General features: G+C 42.0%; 1 protein-coding gene across 8 annotated transcripts in view; it reads left to right on the top strand.

The window, feature by feature from the left end:
* Positions 1-13,344, top strand: part of rnf2 (ring finger protein 2) — a 38,934-nt gene extending 25,590 nt beyond the window's left edge. For all 8 annotated transcript variants that reach the window (XM_078407620.1, XM_078407616.1, XM_078407617.1 and 5 more), the window contains 5 exons: positions 1,757-1,972; positions 5,347-5,625; positions 7,396-7,452; positions 8,776-8,947; positions 12,249-13,344. In XM_078407620.1, coding sequence (XP_078263746.1) covers positions 1,757-1,972; positions 5,347-5,625; positions 7,396-7,452; positions 8,776-8,947; positions 12,249-12,350 — 826 coding nt within the window. In that variant the 3' untranslated portion in view covers positions 12,351-13,344. The remainder of the gene's footprint in view (positions 1-1,756; positions 1,973-5,346; positions 5,626-7,395; positions 7,453-8,775; positions 8,948-12,248) is intronic.
* Positions 13,345-15,544: the final 2,200 nt, after the last annotated feature.

Genomic DNA, 15,544 nt, shown 5'->3' with positions numbered 1-15,544 from the left:
TCCACATCAACAGCATGGGAAACAATGGCGTGGCTGGGGAAGGTGGGAGCGTGCAAATTGAACCATCATTGAAAGAGGAAGATAATTAGTTGGTGAATGTATATTTTTCTTTCTCAACCTTCGAGGTTTACTCTAAATTGCAATCCTGATCGTAACGTGCAATTAAAATTGGTCCCTTTAGATCAGATTACAAAGTAAATTTATGATTTTAAAATTACAACTAGAAAGTTTCAACAGAAAACAAATTTAGTTCAGTTCCTCAGTGTTGCAGCTAAAGTGTTATGGCAGTAGTATGTGTGCGCTGGTGGAGACTCGTGGGTTTTAAAATATTTGCATTTTCTGGCAATACCCAAATCCAAGCAGCCACACCTATAAAAAGTGAGTCAGACTAGAGCAAATGGTGAAAAGGAAAAATAAAGGGTTCTTATCCAAATGAATGCAGCCTTCATAGTAAGTTAGATGAATTGATGGCACAAGTAGAAATGATCTGTTAGCCATTTCAGAGATGTGCTTACAGCGAAGTTGCCGAAAATGGAAACCAAACATTCTGGAGTCTTTGATATTTTGGACAGAACTGAAACGAAAGGCAGGGGTGAAATCCCCAATAAGAAATGATGAGGCCAATACTGTAGAAGAAAATGATTTTGGCTGAGAAGAACAAAATGTTGAATCAGTGTGGGTGGAACACAGACATAGCAAAGAAATCATGTCATGAGTTGGAGTGCTCGATAGATCCCGAATGCAGCTGTATAATAGGATAGACTACGAATCTGATAATAATGTTACTCCAGTAATTTTGAGTGACTTATAATGTTTGAAGCCAAGCTGGCAAATCAAAACTAAGGGTTTTTCTTCTTTGAGGAAGAATTCGTAGTGTGTTCAGGGCAGTTCTTTTAGAGTAAAATATTTTGGGACTAAAATCAGTCTATTTGTTCACTGATTTAGCCTAACAGCTCTCTTGTGTAGAGAGTGGAAAGATTGATTAGTCTTAATTTGCATGATAGACAAAGTGGAACGAGTAGGTACAGAATACTGGAATTTCCTGAGGCATTTGATTAGAGTACCTCTTAAAAGAAACAGGTGGCGGAGGGGGGGGGGGGGGGGTGGGGGGATTGAGGGAAGAAATGGCAGAGTCTTCAAAAAAATATTTTGCATCTATATTCATGATGGAAGAGAATGAAACGTCTCTGAAATCGTAATGGGAACGGAGGGAGGGAGGAAGTTAAAGCCACCAAAGGTTAATAGGTTCGGTTCAAAATGTAAACAATTGTTTTAGGGATTAAAAAAAATCTATTTCAGTGGAAAGTTAAGTTTTGTTCTACATGAACTTATAATACCATTTGTTTATCATATCATATCATATCATATATATACAGCCGGAAACAGGCCTTTTCGGCCCACCAAGTCCGTGCCGCCCAGCGATCCCCGTACATTAACACTATCCTACACCCACTAGGGACAATTTTTACATTTACCCAGCCAATTAACCTACATACCTGTACGTCTTTGGAGTGTGGGAGGAAACCGAAGATCTCGGAGAAAACCCATGCAGGTCACGGGGAGAACGTACAAACTCCTTACAGTACAGCACCCGTAGTCAGGATCGAACCTGAGTCTCCGGCGCTGCATTCGCTGTAAAGCAGCAACTCTACCGCTGCGCTACCGTGCCGCCCTTGGATATTGGATATGCATGTACATGAACTGCAATGTTTGCATCTCCTTGTTATACAGAAATACTCAACCTTTTTCTCATTAGAAACAAAGAGTGTCCCACCTGCAGGAAAAAGCTGGTCTCGAAGCGGTCACTGCGACCAGATCCAAACTTCGACGCGCTAATCAGCAAAATATATCCCAGTCGAGATGAGTATGAGGCCCATCAGGAGCGGGTGCTGGCCCGGATCAGTAAACACCACAACCAACAGGCCCTGAGCCACAGCATTGAGGAAGGACTCAAAATGCAAGCACTTAATAGGTAAGGGGCAACATCCCATACTCTGTAAATCACGTTGAATTGCTCTGATGCAGGCTCGTATATCCATAGCGATGCTAATGAACAGTTTGGAGAGATGCCATGCGGCAAAGTGGCAGCTGAAGTTTAATGAATTTTAATAGCTGGAAGAAGATGCAGTCCCCAGGAATGCTGGCGAGCAGGTGAGTTTGTCTGTTGTATTGACGACGTTGCTGTTGTTCGTCTACCAAACAAATGAAGAGTTCATTTGCAACTTCTAACCTGCATGGGAAGGACTTGAATTTTGCTTGCTATTATTCTTAATCACATTGTGGCTTTCATAATGGAGTTGGAGATTTGCACAAGGAACAAATGACATTTTTATTTCTTGAATTAATTTTCCAGCTGGCATGCCAGTACAGTGCCATGTGTAACAGGAGTCAGAACATAGAGAACAGTACAGAGGAATAGATGCAGGAAAAGAGAAAGACTGTGGAGTAACTGAGAGCTTATGGAGTGAAGTAGCAATGAAATATTGAGGTTGGGAGTGGAGTGAAAAGGCATTGCTTTGAGTCATGGAGAAACCAGGGCAGGCATGTAGAAAATGTATTGTTGAATAAATCAGACCAAAAAGTAGGTGTATTAATTAAAAATTGCTGGCTTATGGAAGAAAATTTTGAACCATTAAATATATTTTTTGCCTTTAAAACCCAGAAATAGGAAAAAATGCAATATAGATGTTAAGAATGCAAAAAATTGAAGAAACAAATGACTAATTGGAAAAAATTCTGTGTGGATTTAAGTCACAGATTAGCTCTGATCATTTCGAATAGCAAAACGCTCAAAGGTTAAACAGCCTACATTTCTCCAATTAAGTCTTCTCTTCCTGAAATGATCTTTCACGTAAGATAGACACAAAAAGCTGGAGAAACTCAGCGGGTTCGGCAGCATCTCTGGAGGGAAAGAATGGGTGACGTTTCGGGTCGAGACCCTTCTTCAGACTTTCACTTGCTGTTTCTGAAAAAGCACAGTCATGCAAAATTAAATCCTTCATTTGAGTTCCAAATGAAATCCCTCTTAAAACAGCGGAGTTCCTAATTATTTAACAATTAGAATGAAATGATAATGTGCACTGCAGCATCTTCCTTTGCCCCCTTTCGGGCCTTGTAAACTTGCATGCTTAAAGCTTTGTTTATTTAGCTTTGGTGTTCAGTTACTTATTCTTAATTGATGTGAATGGCCTGGTTAATTTCTATCCGGCTTTAATAGTATTCATTGTTCCTTCACACAATGCCAAGTGTACTTAAGTCAATATTGAGCAGCATTACTTACACGGGAAACTTTAGAGTGATTTAATAGCATCAGCAAGTTTCTGTTCAGAAAATTCAATGCTGGCTACTGAAGACAGCGCATCTGATTAGCAATGATAAATGAACTCGTAGTTACAACAGTTTCGTAGTGCACAAAAAAACATTGTTCAGAGAAATAGATTTTTTTTCTTTGCACCATTCATTAGATATGACCTTGGGCTGCACTTTTTTTTATACCTTGCCAATAATGGAGATGGTCTTCTAGAAATGAGAAGCTGGGATAAATGTTAATATGGAAGATTCCAAGGTGACAAACTCACATGGCTGTTTTCTGGCCCCAACTTTTGCTAGCTGAGCCACTTTTTGCAGAACCTGAGGGACAATTGTATTGTGTAGGAAGGAACTGCAGATGCTGTTTTACACTGAAGATGGACACAAAATGCTGGAGTAACTCAGCGTGACAGGCAGCATCTTCTGCAGAGAAGGAATGGGTGACGTTTTGAGTCGAGGCACTTCTTCATTTTTGGGGAAGGGAGAGGCAACTGGGAACCCGCTCCCGCCTTTCACACTTGTCTTGGCTTGTATTGTTGGAAAATAAACGTCACAAAGTTGCCTTTTGAGCAATTGCCGTTTCGGTGCCATTGCCAGTCCTGTGGAAAAAAAATCCAGAATTGCAAGTATCAGCAGCAGCCTGTGCACGGATCCTCATGTGATCAAATAAGGTCGTTTCAAAAACAGGATTGACTGATGTGAATTAGATGAGAAGTGAAGGATAGCATGTCAATGCCATTTAGATAACAACTAGACCAAGTGGCCCAAACCTCTCCTACATTAGTGCGGCTTCTCTCCTCCCCCCCCCCCCTTCCTCTACCCCCTCCCCTCTCCCCCTTCCTCTCCCCTCTCCCCCTTCCTCTCCCCTCTCCCCCTTCCTCTCCACTCCCCCCTTCCTCTCCCCCTCCCCCTTCCTCTTCCCCTCCCCCCTCCTCTTCCCCTCCCCCCTTCCTCTCCCCCTCCCCCCCTTCCTCTCCCCACTTCTCTCCCCCCTCCTCCCCTTCCTCTCCCTCTGAGCCATGTTATTGATAATATCCTGTGTTTGCTGCTGCTAAATCGAATGTCACTGTACCTTAATTAGTACACGTGACAATGAAATACCTTTGAACCTTTTTGAACCAAGCTACATGGAAATTAGTCAGTAATATATCTCAAACAATCTGGGCAAAGACGAGCAATAATATATCTGCTGGGGACCTTCGTGGGTTAGGGTGCATCCGTGGAGTGAAAGGAATAGATGGTTTTACGGATTGGGACTCATCAGCAGAATCTGATGCAAAGAACAGCTTTGCACCAGTATTGTACTCACAGGAGACCTTGGACTACTGTTGTTGGGCTTCTGTATACAATTTAAATGCTGGTGATTAAAGAGAAGTTGAAACGGTGGTGGTTAAATAAAGCAGTAAACAACAGTCTCACACATGCTGAAGTGTGTGTATCAGGGTGGGAAGCACCATCCCTTGATTTAGCAGTACGAATGCTGCCATGTGATTATTATTAGTAATTTCTCATCCTAAATCTTTAAGGATTCTCTTTTGTCATGTAACATGGTTTCTTTTCCAGATGTGTTGTGAAGTCTGACAATTTGAATTGCTGAAATGGAAAGTTGATTCCAATTTTATTATTTTCATATTCTACTTCCATGAGAGTTTGAAGGCAGTCTCTCCCTCACATTTCCTCTCTTTTAAAAAAGTTTTGAATCCCATTAAATTCTTATTGCATTGCATAGGATTACTGTTGAAGTCCTCAGATCTGGGAGAAATGAGCTTCAAAGTATTAAAAACGCATCAGCATTGTGCAAAAAACCACGTGTGTGTTGGAATCCCTCTAGCTTTGTCTTATCAACAGTTGGAGTGTTTAAAAATCCAATGTTGTCTTTTGAAAAGAATCATTGATTATTTGAAGCACAAACTGTTGCGAGCAGAACATAACTAGTTCAGCTATTTTGTCTTCTGTAACTGTAATCTTGGTGGATCATTTGTTCTTGGTAAGTGCCTCTTCACACTACCATGCTGGATTTTTGTCTATCTGGTACAGAGCACAGAGGGTAAGAAAGCACCAGGCTGAGAATGGCAGTGGGGCAGAAGATAATGGTGACAGCTCCCACTGCAGCAACGCCTCCACCCACAGCAACCAGGAGGCTGGACCAAGTCAGAAACGCGCAAAAACCTCCGATGATTCAGGTCCTGATCTTGACACTACAAATGAGAACGGAACAGGGGACCCTGATCCAGTGACTGATGGAACCAATGAAATTGAGCTGGTTTTCAGACCGCATCCTACACTTATGGAGAAGGATGAAACGGCACAGACCAGGTATGTGTTATTGTTATCCATTCAATTGAATTGATTCTGAATGTTAAGACAAAATGACAATGGAATGCTGACAGTCAAAGCAATTTTCTAGAACTATACATCAAGGTGGTTACTATTGGAAAAAGAAAGATCTGAAATATTATAAATTGGTTCCTGCTCTACTGCAAAGACTGCTTGCAGTTCTGATTTTTAAACCTACAAAAATTTAAAATATTAAACTCCAGTTTGTAAAGTAACCAAGGCAGACTGATGAATATAGGCAGAACCATGCAAGACGAGGTTGAGAAATGAATTTTGAGAGGACGAATGTGGAAAAATACTTCAGTGGTTAGCGCAGGTTTGAAAAGTGTGGATGTAGCGAGATACTTTTATTGAAGTAGACGAACCCTTAAGTGCTATAGGAATTTGATAAGGTGTTTAAAATGCACATTGATTGCACTGTAAAAAGAAATGAATTGTATAAGGAAACGGATCATGTTGAAATTTTGGAAACCATTAGTTTGACCATCTGCACCAGTCTAGACACCAGGGGAAGGATGTGAAGGACGGGAATTAGCCATGAATCACTGCTTTGGATTTTGTGAAGAGATTGGGGGAAAAAATGATTTTTTCTTTATTTGTTTGTGGGATATGGACATTACTGGTATTTATTGTGTATCCTAACTTTCCATTGATATAAGACGGCAGTCAGAGTTTATCATGTTGGTGGATTTGGAGTCACATTTAAAGCTAAATCGGTAAGGATGGCAAATATCCTTTCTAAAAGAACGTTACTAAACAACATGAGGTAGGCTAATACTAGCTTTTAAATAATAGTTTTATTTAGTTCATTCTACTTCTCTACATGGTAGAATTTGAACTTGTCTCTCTGAATGAATGATCCACAACCCTCATATTTCGGATGAGGAACAGCACCTCATATTTCGCTTGGGCAGCTTGCAGCCCAGCGGTATGAACATTGACTTCTCCAACTTTAGATAGTTCCTCTGTCCCTCTCTTCCCCTTCCCCCATCCCAGTTCTTCCTCTATCTTCCTGTCTCCACCTATATCCTTTCTTTGTCCCGCCCCCCTGACATCAGTCTGAAGAAGGGTCTCGACCCGAAACGTCACCCATTCCTTCTCTCCTGAGATGCTGCCTGACCTGCTGAGTTACTCCAGCATTTTGTGATACCTTCAATTTGTACCAGCATCTGCAGTTATTTTCCTACACAACCCTCATCGTCTCCTTGTAAACAGAGAGATCGTGTCCATTTTGTTATACCGTCCTTGTGTGGACATCTGCTGCATTTATTTATTTCATCCAGAACAAAGGAAGAGCCATGAAGGTTGGTCTTCGTGGAAGGAATTGTACACAATTAGTTTCTTCTCATTTAAACTAATATTGGAAATTACATCTATGGAAAGGTTTTTAGGTTTATCTTTGGTGGTATGAGTGATCACTTATTCTACCAATCCTTGCTATCTAAGGCACTCTAAGCCTGGGGTTAGGTACCGAGTGGTATCTTCTCCCAGCTGTGTAGATGATCTCAGGAAAGAGAAATTGGTAGAAAACTTGAATTAATAGTGAAAGGAAAAATGCCATGTTTAGACAAGTGTACTAAAGTTTTAAAAGAGTGGAAAATTTGTGCCTGGAAATTACGATACTGCATTCTGAGTGTTTAACTGCGCTTATATTTTCTATTTAGTAGAAGAAATCGTGAACTTAAAAGTATGCAAACAATCATGAGTTACTTTTTCCTATGACTCTAAATGCTTTTTTTAAAAACCAAGGCAGGTGACGGTTGGTGTTCAGAGGATTGTGGGCCGTACACCGGTGTCGAGAAAGCGGTAAGTAGTTTCACCGCGACCAATTTCTCCATAACCTAGGAAGACATTGCCAACAACTGCGACATCTGAACCAACAAGTTTAATTAGATTCCCGGTCTTTGCTGTCTATTGCCAACTAAATTATGGCTGAAATATCAAAGTGCTATGTGGCTGGTTTACATGCAACATCGTACAGACTTGCATGTTTATTGGTTGACTGGGAATGTAATAGGGACAGAAGGAACTGCAGATGCTGGTTTACAAAAAGTGCTGATCAGCCAGCATCTCTGGATAACATGGACAGGCTAAGTTTTGGATTGGTGCCCTCCTTCAGACTTCAGCCTTACTGCATCCACTCCTACACTTCCTCTGACAGCTCATTCCAGATATGGACTACCCTCTGAGTGGAAAAAAGTTGCTGCTGAGGTCCCTTTTAAACCTCGCTGCTCTTGACTGAAGCCTGTGCCTTCTAGTTTTAGAATGCTCTATGCTGAGAAAAAGGATAGCGCATGTTCACTTCACCAAAGCCTCTCATGATCTGGACACCTCAACAGCCTCCTCGGCTCCAAAACAAATATCTCAGCCAATCCAGCATCTCCATTGAGCCCGTGAGTCCAGGTAACATCCTTGTGAACCTCTTCTGCATCTTTTCTGACTCATTCCTTGACCAGCTAATATCTGCTCGTACAATGGATGATATTATTTGGGAAAATTATTATATACTAAGTATATTATTTTTATAGGTAGATACACAAACATTAATATATGCTGATATGACCTAATTTGCTTGACTTGGAGCAAATGGGTGGGAAAGGAAAGCTATGATTATGACCAAGACATCAGCATTTACTAGTTAGGAACATGTAAAATCTTAATCGCATTTGAATTCCTCTAAGATTTCGAAATAAGGAATGTTTATAAACGAGGAGTGCTTAAGGAATGAATCTGAAGAAGGGTCCTGACCCAAACATTACTTATTCATGGTCCCTAAAGGTGCTACCTGAACTGCTGGTTTACACCAGCACTTTGTGTCTTTTTTTTCTTCTAAGATGTCAACATTTTAAGCACATCATTTTTTCTTCAAAGTATTTTTGTCCATTACAAATAACCCAGTCTCAATAAAGTGAGTGTGGGAGTCATTTCTACAGAGTGTCGTTTCTGTTGTCGTTATCTGTGTAACTTGAAGTAGATTTAAGTGATTTCAAACCAAGTCCAGCAGAAGTTTCATCCAGTTTTCCAAATATAAACTCCGTGCCGACTCTAGCTGTATGCCACATTAGGAATTAGAGTTTGTGTGGGTGCAGATTGCATGGTTTCATGTCTTGTATTTGTTTGGTTTAAAAGGTATATTAAAACAACAGGAAATGCCACTGTTGACCACCTGTCCAAGTATCTGGCCATGAGATTAGCCTTGGAAGAGCTCAGGAAAAATGAAGAAGCAAATCCAATGAATGTGGAGACGGTCAGTGAGAAGCAATACACCATTTACATTGCAACGGTGAATGGCCAGTTCACTGTAAGTATATGTCCTGCTTTTCAAGAGAAAGTCAACTGTAGTCTATTTAAGAGCAATGGGGAAAACCTCACATTCAGTATAAATATGGGGGGAGCTGATATGGGGAGAACTGGAAGATAAAGGATTAATATAAAACAGAAAGGTTTGGAAATACTGAGCAGGTCAGGCCTCATCTGTGAGAAAAGAGTTAACATTGCAGGTCGGAGATCCTTCGTTATTACGAGGAAGGAGAGAAAATAACTTTTAGATGCAGTGAGGATGGAGTTGTGGGTTATCTATGATGAGTAAAACTAGGCTGACTAGGGATGTACGCTGTAAATTAGGTTATTTAGTAGAATAATGAATGGGAGCAGTCGGGGCGTGACAACAGAGAACCATACAGCACAAGAACAGGCCCTTTGGCCCACAGTGTCTCTGCTGAACAGAATGCCAAGACAGACTTTTATCTGCCTGCACAACATCCATCTCCCTTCATTCCCTGCATATCCTGTGCCTATCTAAAAGCCTCTTAAACACCACTATCATATCTGCCTCCATCACGACCCCTGGCAGTGTGTCCAGGCACTCGTAACCCTCTGTGTTTATATATATTTTTAAAAACTTTGCTAAGCACATGTCCTTTAAACTTTGTTCCTCCCACCTTAAAGCTACGCTTTCTAGTCTTTGATATTTTCATCCTGCGGGGGAAAAAGGTTCTGACTGTCTACTCTTAATTTTATAGACATCTATCAACGCAGACCTAACAAGTCCTAGACAAGTTAGACAAACGAACATAAACAAAAAAAAAAGTGAGACGTGCCCCATAACTCCAGCTGGGCATGTCCTCCGCTTCCAGTGGGAGAAAGAAGAAAAATAATCAAGCAGAGCCAAGAAGTAATATTACAATAACAGTAATTGCTGATGCTTTCCTGGACTGGAGAATAAATTCTATTCAAGTGTATTATATCCAGCTCTATTTCCTTTAGTTTAGAATGTACCTTTGTGACACCTTAATGTGTCGGGAGGGTGGGGGTCGAAGAGGAGATCCTTGCTCAATCCTGTAACTAGGTTGACGTGAGCCTTTCTTTCCTTTGACGTTAGCGCTTTTGTAGCATATTGGGGAAAACATGCATGTGCTGCTCGTTTAGTTTTTCCTGTCGTCTGTGAAGAACTGCATTGTTGGACCACTTCCTCAAACAATGGTCAACCTCAACTTTATTCCATCTGATTTGTAAAACACTTTGCACATTGTGGAGAAGAACAGGGGAGCAGGTGGAAACCTGGCTGAAGACTGAATATTTTGTTTGCAGAGTAAGACATTTTTTTTAAAAAACACTCTTGAGGGAGTTCTATTGGTGTAGAGACTGCAGGTACTGAAGCAGGTAGAGTGGAGAATCAGGCAAAGGTGAGTATTCAAGTAGCAATGGTCAGGATAGACATCATGGGTTGAAGGTCCCATTCCTGTGTTGTATGACTGAATCTATGAGCCAGAAGGATGCAGGAGACCCTGGAGTTGAAGATAGTTGTTGAAAGTTGCTGACACTGGAGTTCTCAAAATGTTGAAATGGTTTGGATGTAGGAAAATAGAGGAACTGCGATGAAGGTGGTAGGCTTATGCAAGAGTGAATGTGGTAAAATACATCTTGATTGGAGGGTGAAATCAAGGAGGCAAAAAGAAACACAGGAGAATCCTTGCCATTGCCAATGGGGTATTTATGGTTTCATGGATAAAGAGGGAAAGGATTTGTTGACTGATAATTCAAGAGTGAAAGAAAACATCTTGCGAACATGTTGGATGCAAGAAACAGTTGTAAATCAAGCCATGGATGCCCACTGCTCGGCTAAGCCCAAGGTGGATGGGAAATCTGAAAGTGTAAAGAACAACTTCACCACTAGTCCAAATATTTGGCTATTCATCAAAACGGTTGGTCCCAAAAGTTTGAGTGTAAACCTGGACATACCAGAGAAAACATTGAAGCAGTGTATGAGAATGTGATGGGAATAGGGAACTGCAAGCTAATTTCAGTAGTGGTAAAATCAGTAGTTGTCATGGCAAAGCATTTATTCTTATGAAAACGTGCCATTGCAGTAGATTCTTTGACCAGTGACGTATGTCCACAGCAAGCCTCTTGTAGAATATTGCATTTGGGACCGTTTTAAAAACTAACTAATGTGTCCTGACTCGAAAGCCATGCAGCTTTGATGATATATCTTAGACTTTTTTGCCTCTTTAGCTGCAGATACATTATTTTTCATGGATTTTTAACACTTATTAAAAGTCAGCCACCATCCTTGCCTGCTTTGCCTTGGCTTTTATCACGGAAGCTGGAAGTGAGACTGCGTGCCAATTACTGGAGGACAGAGAAAGCACTACAATTATGAGATGGTTGTTCAAAACATGCATCAAAATGAAAATGAATGCAGAGGAGGAGGTAGCAAAGTCACCAACTAGAATGGTGAATAAGGTTCCGAAATGGAAATCTGGGCCAAAGACACGGAGGATGGCAATCTTTTGCTATTTACTTCAAGAAAGGAAAGAAAATAAGCCACAAAATGTAATTTGAGGTTAATTTTCCAAGATCTTGACAATGGGATGGAATTGGTGGCCATATACACAAAAAGGCATGAGGTTGTATGGGGCACAAAAGCATTTGTAAGGCCAAATAGCTGGAGTAAAGTAACAATACAGATTTCCTTCTGAGGTAATTTAACATGTTACAAACCAAGAATCTGAAGATTTTGGCCCTTCGGCCCACACAGTCCACGCCAACCAGCGATCCCCGCACATTAACACTATCCTATGCACACCAGGGACAATTTACACTTGTACCAAGCCAATTAACTTACAAACCTGTACTTCCTTGGCGTGTGGGAGGAAACCGAAGATCTTGGAAAAAACCTATGTGGTCACGGGGAGAGCGTACAAACTCCGTACAGACAGCGCCCGTAGCCGGGATTGAACCGTGCCACCATTCTTGGTGTATTAACTCAGTGATGGTTTCTTGCAGGGCGCATGATGCTGATCTTTGGTTTATGATGCAGTATTAACTTTCGTTACCCAAAGGGGTCTGGTAACCATGTTGATCTCAGTGCATGCTTATGTTCATTATTTCGGGGTTGAATCTTGCTGAACTCAGCCATGCGATCAGAAGAAGCCTGTTATTTTAAAATATTTTAAAAGAACAAAATGTAAACACTAGCAGATGCAGTAGCTTTATGAAGGATCTCTAGTATTTACTGTAAAGATAGCTACTGGTGATGGTTCATGATTGTGGCCCTCTGAGAGCTTCGTGAAAATTATTATTGTCCTGTTCCCTTTCAGCTCCTGAATGGTTCCTTCTCTCTCGAACTTGTTAGTGAGAAGTACTGGAAGGTCAACAAGCCAATGGAACTGTATTACGCACCAACTAAGGAACACAAGTAGATGACGGCATGAGAGCCGTATCAAATAAATGGAGATGGTGCTTTTGATGGTAGTGATGTGTTTGTCTTCCATGCAGCAGGAACCACTATCAAGAGATGTTCTGTTGAATAAAAACTTGCCACATGTTCAGATTTACACATCTGTGACGTGCAAATTCACAACTGAAACATCGCAGGCAAAAGGACAGTGTCCCAAAGGGTTCCTTTATCCTGTCATAATACTGTGGACAGCAACTCAAATCCAGGAAGTAGAAGTTTGTAGCGTGCTGCGTCTCAGTTTCTTGGTTTATGGAACACATAATAGGGCAATAGATCAATTTTCTTTTGTCGCTATCAAATTTGCAAATTTATTGTGAAATTCTCAATTTTGCAATAAGGTTTTGTTCTTAAATTATTTTCTTCTGGTCATGCACCTCCCGCATGATACCACAGCACCATTGCATTCCTTCAATGAAGTGACTGTTTTTCACATACAGATTGAGTCACTTTTGACGATGGAGGTTGGAGAGACTGAAAAAAAAATCACAGCCACGTCGTCTTTGCTTCTACCACTTCCAGCAGAAGCCTCTGCAGAGCATTGAAAGGTGTCGACCCCTATTATTTCCTCTCTAACCGAAGGGTGCTGGGGCTAATTGTTGTGGCTCAAGCTGTGTTCTGGCTGGTTGCAGGGCATGGCTGGGCATTGAAACCAGGCCGCTCTACGCAGTGTAATTACTTACTAAGTTAGTGGGAGGAAAACTAAATTATTTACTTTGAAGGCAAGTGTCCTTTTAATATTGCAAAGCTATGTTTTCAAACAAACTTCTACTATTCCAAAATGAAGTACTACAGGACAACAATGCATTGCAAACACAGATGAATATATTTTCAGTGTCTTTCTGATTTAAAAAAAATCATTTTTTCATGTGAAATGTAAAATGAGTATTTATGTTGTCAAACAAGTACTGGTAGTTTTACCGTGAAATTATGCTGTGTCTGGGCATCTACTACTTATTTGTACACTTATCAAATTGAAATTAAATAATTGTTTCTTTACTTGAATAATAGTCTTGCCATTTATTAGACAATGCAAGCACTTGTTTGCTACCTCATCGATACATTTCCAGTGTGATCTTAGTCAACCCAGAAGAAGATCATCTGTTAATCCTCATACAGATACAGTAAACTCTCGTTTTAATGGACCCCTTTATAATGTATTTCAGATAGAGCCGACAGACCTGCCATTGCTAGACCCGTCTCTCTGGCTGGTTACAGTCCTGGCTTCCGACGCCAACCTGACTCACAAGGTGCAGCAGCGAGCCTTTCTTCACTCGCCACACGATCTGGTTGACGGGGCTGTTGTAGCGGCTCATAGAAACATGGAAAATAGGTGCAGGAGTAGGCCATTCGGCCCCTCGGGCCTACACCGCCATTCAATATGATCATGGCTGATCATCCAACTCAGTATCCTGTACCTGCCTTCTCTCCATACCCCCTGATCCCTTTAGCCACAAGGGCCACATCGAACTCCCTCTTAAATATAGCCAATGAACTGGCCTCAACTACCTTCTGTGGCAGAGAATTCCACAGATTCACCACTCTGTGTGGAAAAAAAACTTTAATCTCGGTCCTAAAAGACTTCCCCCTTATCCTTAAACTGTGACCGCTTGTTCTGGACTTCCCCAACATCGGGAACAATCTTCCTGCATCTAGCCTGTCCAACCCCTTAAGAATTTTGTAAGTTTCTATAAGATCCCCCCTCAATCTTCTAAATTCCAGCGAGTACAAGCCTAGTCTATCCAGTCTTTCTTCATATGAAAGTCCTGCCATCCCAGGAATCAATCTGGTAAACCTTCTCTGTACTCCCTCTATGGCAAGAATGTCTTTCCTCAGATTAGGAGACCAAAACTGTACACAATACTCCAGGTGCGGTCTCACCAATGCCCTGTACAACTGCAGCAGAACCTCCCTGCTCCTATACTCAAATCCCCTCGCTATGAATGCCAACATACCATTCGCTTTCTTCACTGCCTGCTGCACCTGCATGCCTACTTTCAATGACTGGTGTACCACGACACCCAGGTCTTGTTGCATCTCCCCTTTTCCTAATTGGCCACCATTCAGATAATATCCTAATCGGCCACCATTCAGGCTCACATTGTAGCCCCTGGGGCCAGCACTTGCTTCAGGCCGCTGCGACGCAGGACATGCTCTGTCACCATGTGGCTCTCTCCCCTCTCACCAGCTGCCGCCTCTTCCTGTCAGCCTTCGCACTATCCACTTCTCACTCCACCTCTGCCTCCTCATCCTTCTCCTGTTGCTCTGTCCACTCAGCCTTCTCCCATCCCTCCACCGCCACTTCCTCCCCTGGAGACGCTGACATTCTCCACCTTGGAAGCAGCAGCAGGGGAGAGGACAGAGAGCCCCACAGTGACTGGGAGCATCCCGTCGTGGGCAGCGGCCTGTGGTAAGCACTGGCCCCAGGGGCTACAATGTGAAGCTGCAGGAACAGCCCTCTTACCCCACCATGCTGTAGCTCATCAAGAAGGCCTCACTGGTGCAGACCAATGCCATCGGTGCCTGGGTTCTAGGGTGAAACGACACAAAGTGCTGGAATAATTCAGCAGACTGAAGAAGGCTATCCATCTTCTCCAGCGATGCTGCCTGACCCTCTGAGTTACTCCAGCACTTTGTGTGCTTTTGTGTATTAACCATCATCTGCAGTTCTTTGTTTCAACTGCATACAATGATACCTTACTCGGTTACAGCAGACACCCTCTTCCACCCCTCCCTGGCCCGTTATAACGAGGTTTACTGCTTTTGACTGTCAGCAGTGCTAACCAAGGAAGGTTAGTGTCTTGATTTTTCTGCACCCATGCAAAACTTGTTGATTTCACGCTGCCTTCAAATTCACTTGGACTATCTCTGACTCCTCTCTCCCCTTTATCGATCTCCTTGTCTCCATTACAGGCAGCAGACTATTGCGACTGATGTCTACTATGAAACCCACACCTTCTCTCACTGCCTCTTTCAAGGACACAAACCCATACTCTCAATTTTACTGTCACCACTGTATCTGCTCCAAAGATGAGGCTTTCCACCCTTGGACATAAGAGATGACCTCTTTCCTCAAACATGGTTTCACCCCCCACCCACTGTTGTTGATTGGAACCATGACCCATGTCTCATCTGTGTTCTGTTCTTGCTCCCCATCAC

This window comes from Rhinoraja longicauda, chromosome 11, assembly GCF_053455715.1.
Source record: "Rhinoraja longicauda isolate Sanriku21f chromosome 11, sRhiLon1.1, whole genome shotgun sequence".
In the NCBI taxonomy this organism is placed as follows: Eukaryota; Metazoa; Chordata; class Chondrichthyes; order Rajiformes; family Arhynchobatidae; genus Rhinoraja; species Rhinoraja longicauda.
The sequence above is the reverse complement of the archived record's forward strand: the minus strand, read 5'-3'. Positions and strand labels throughout refer to the sequence as shown.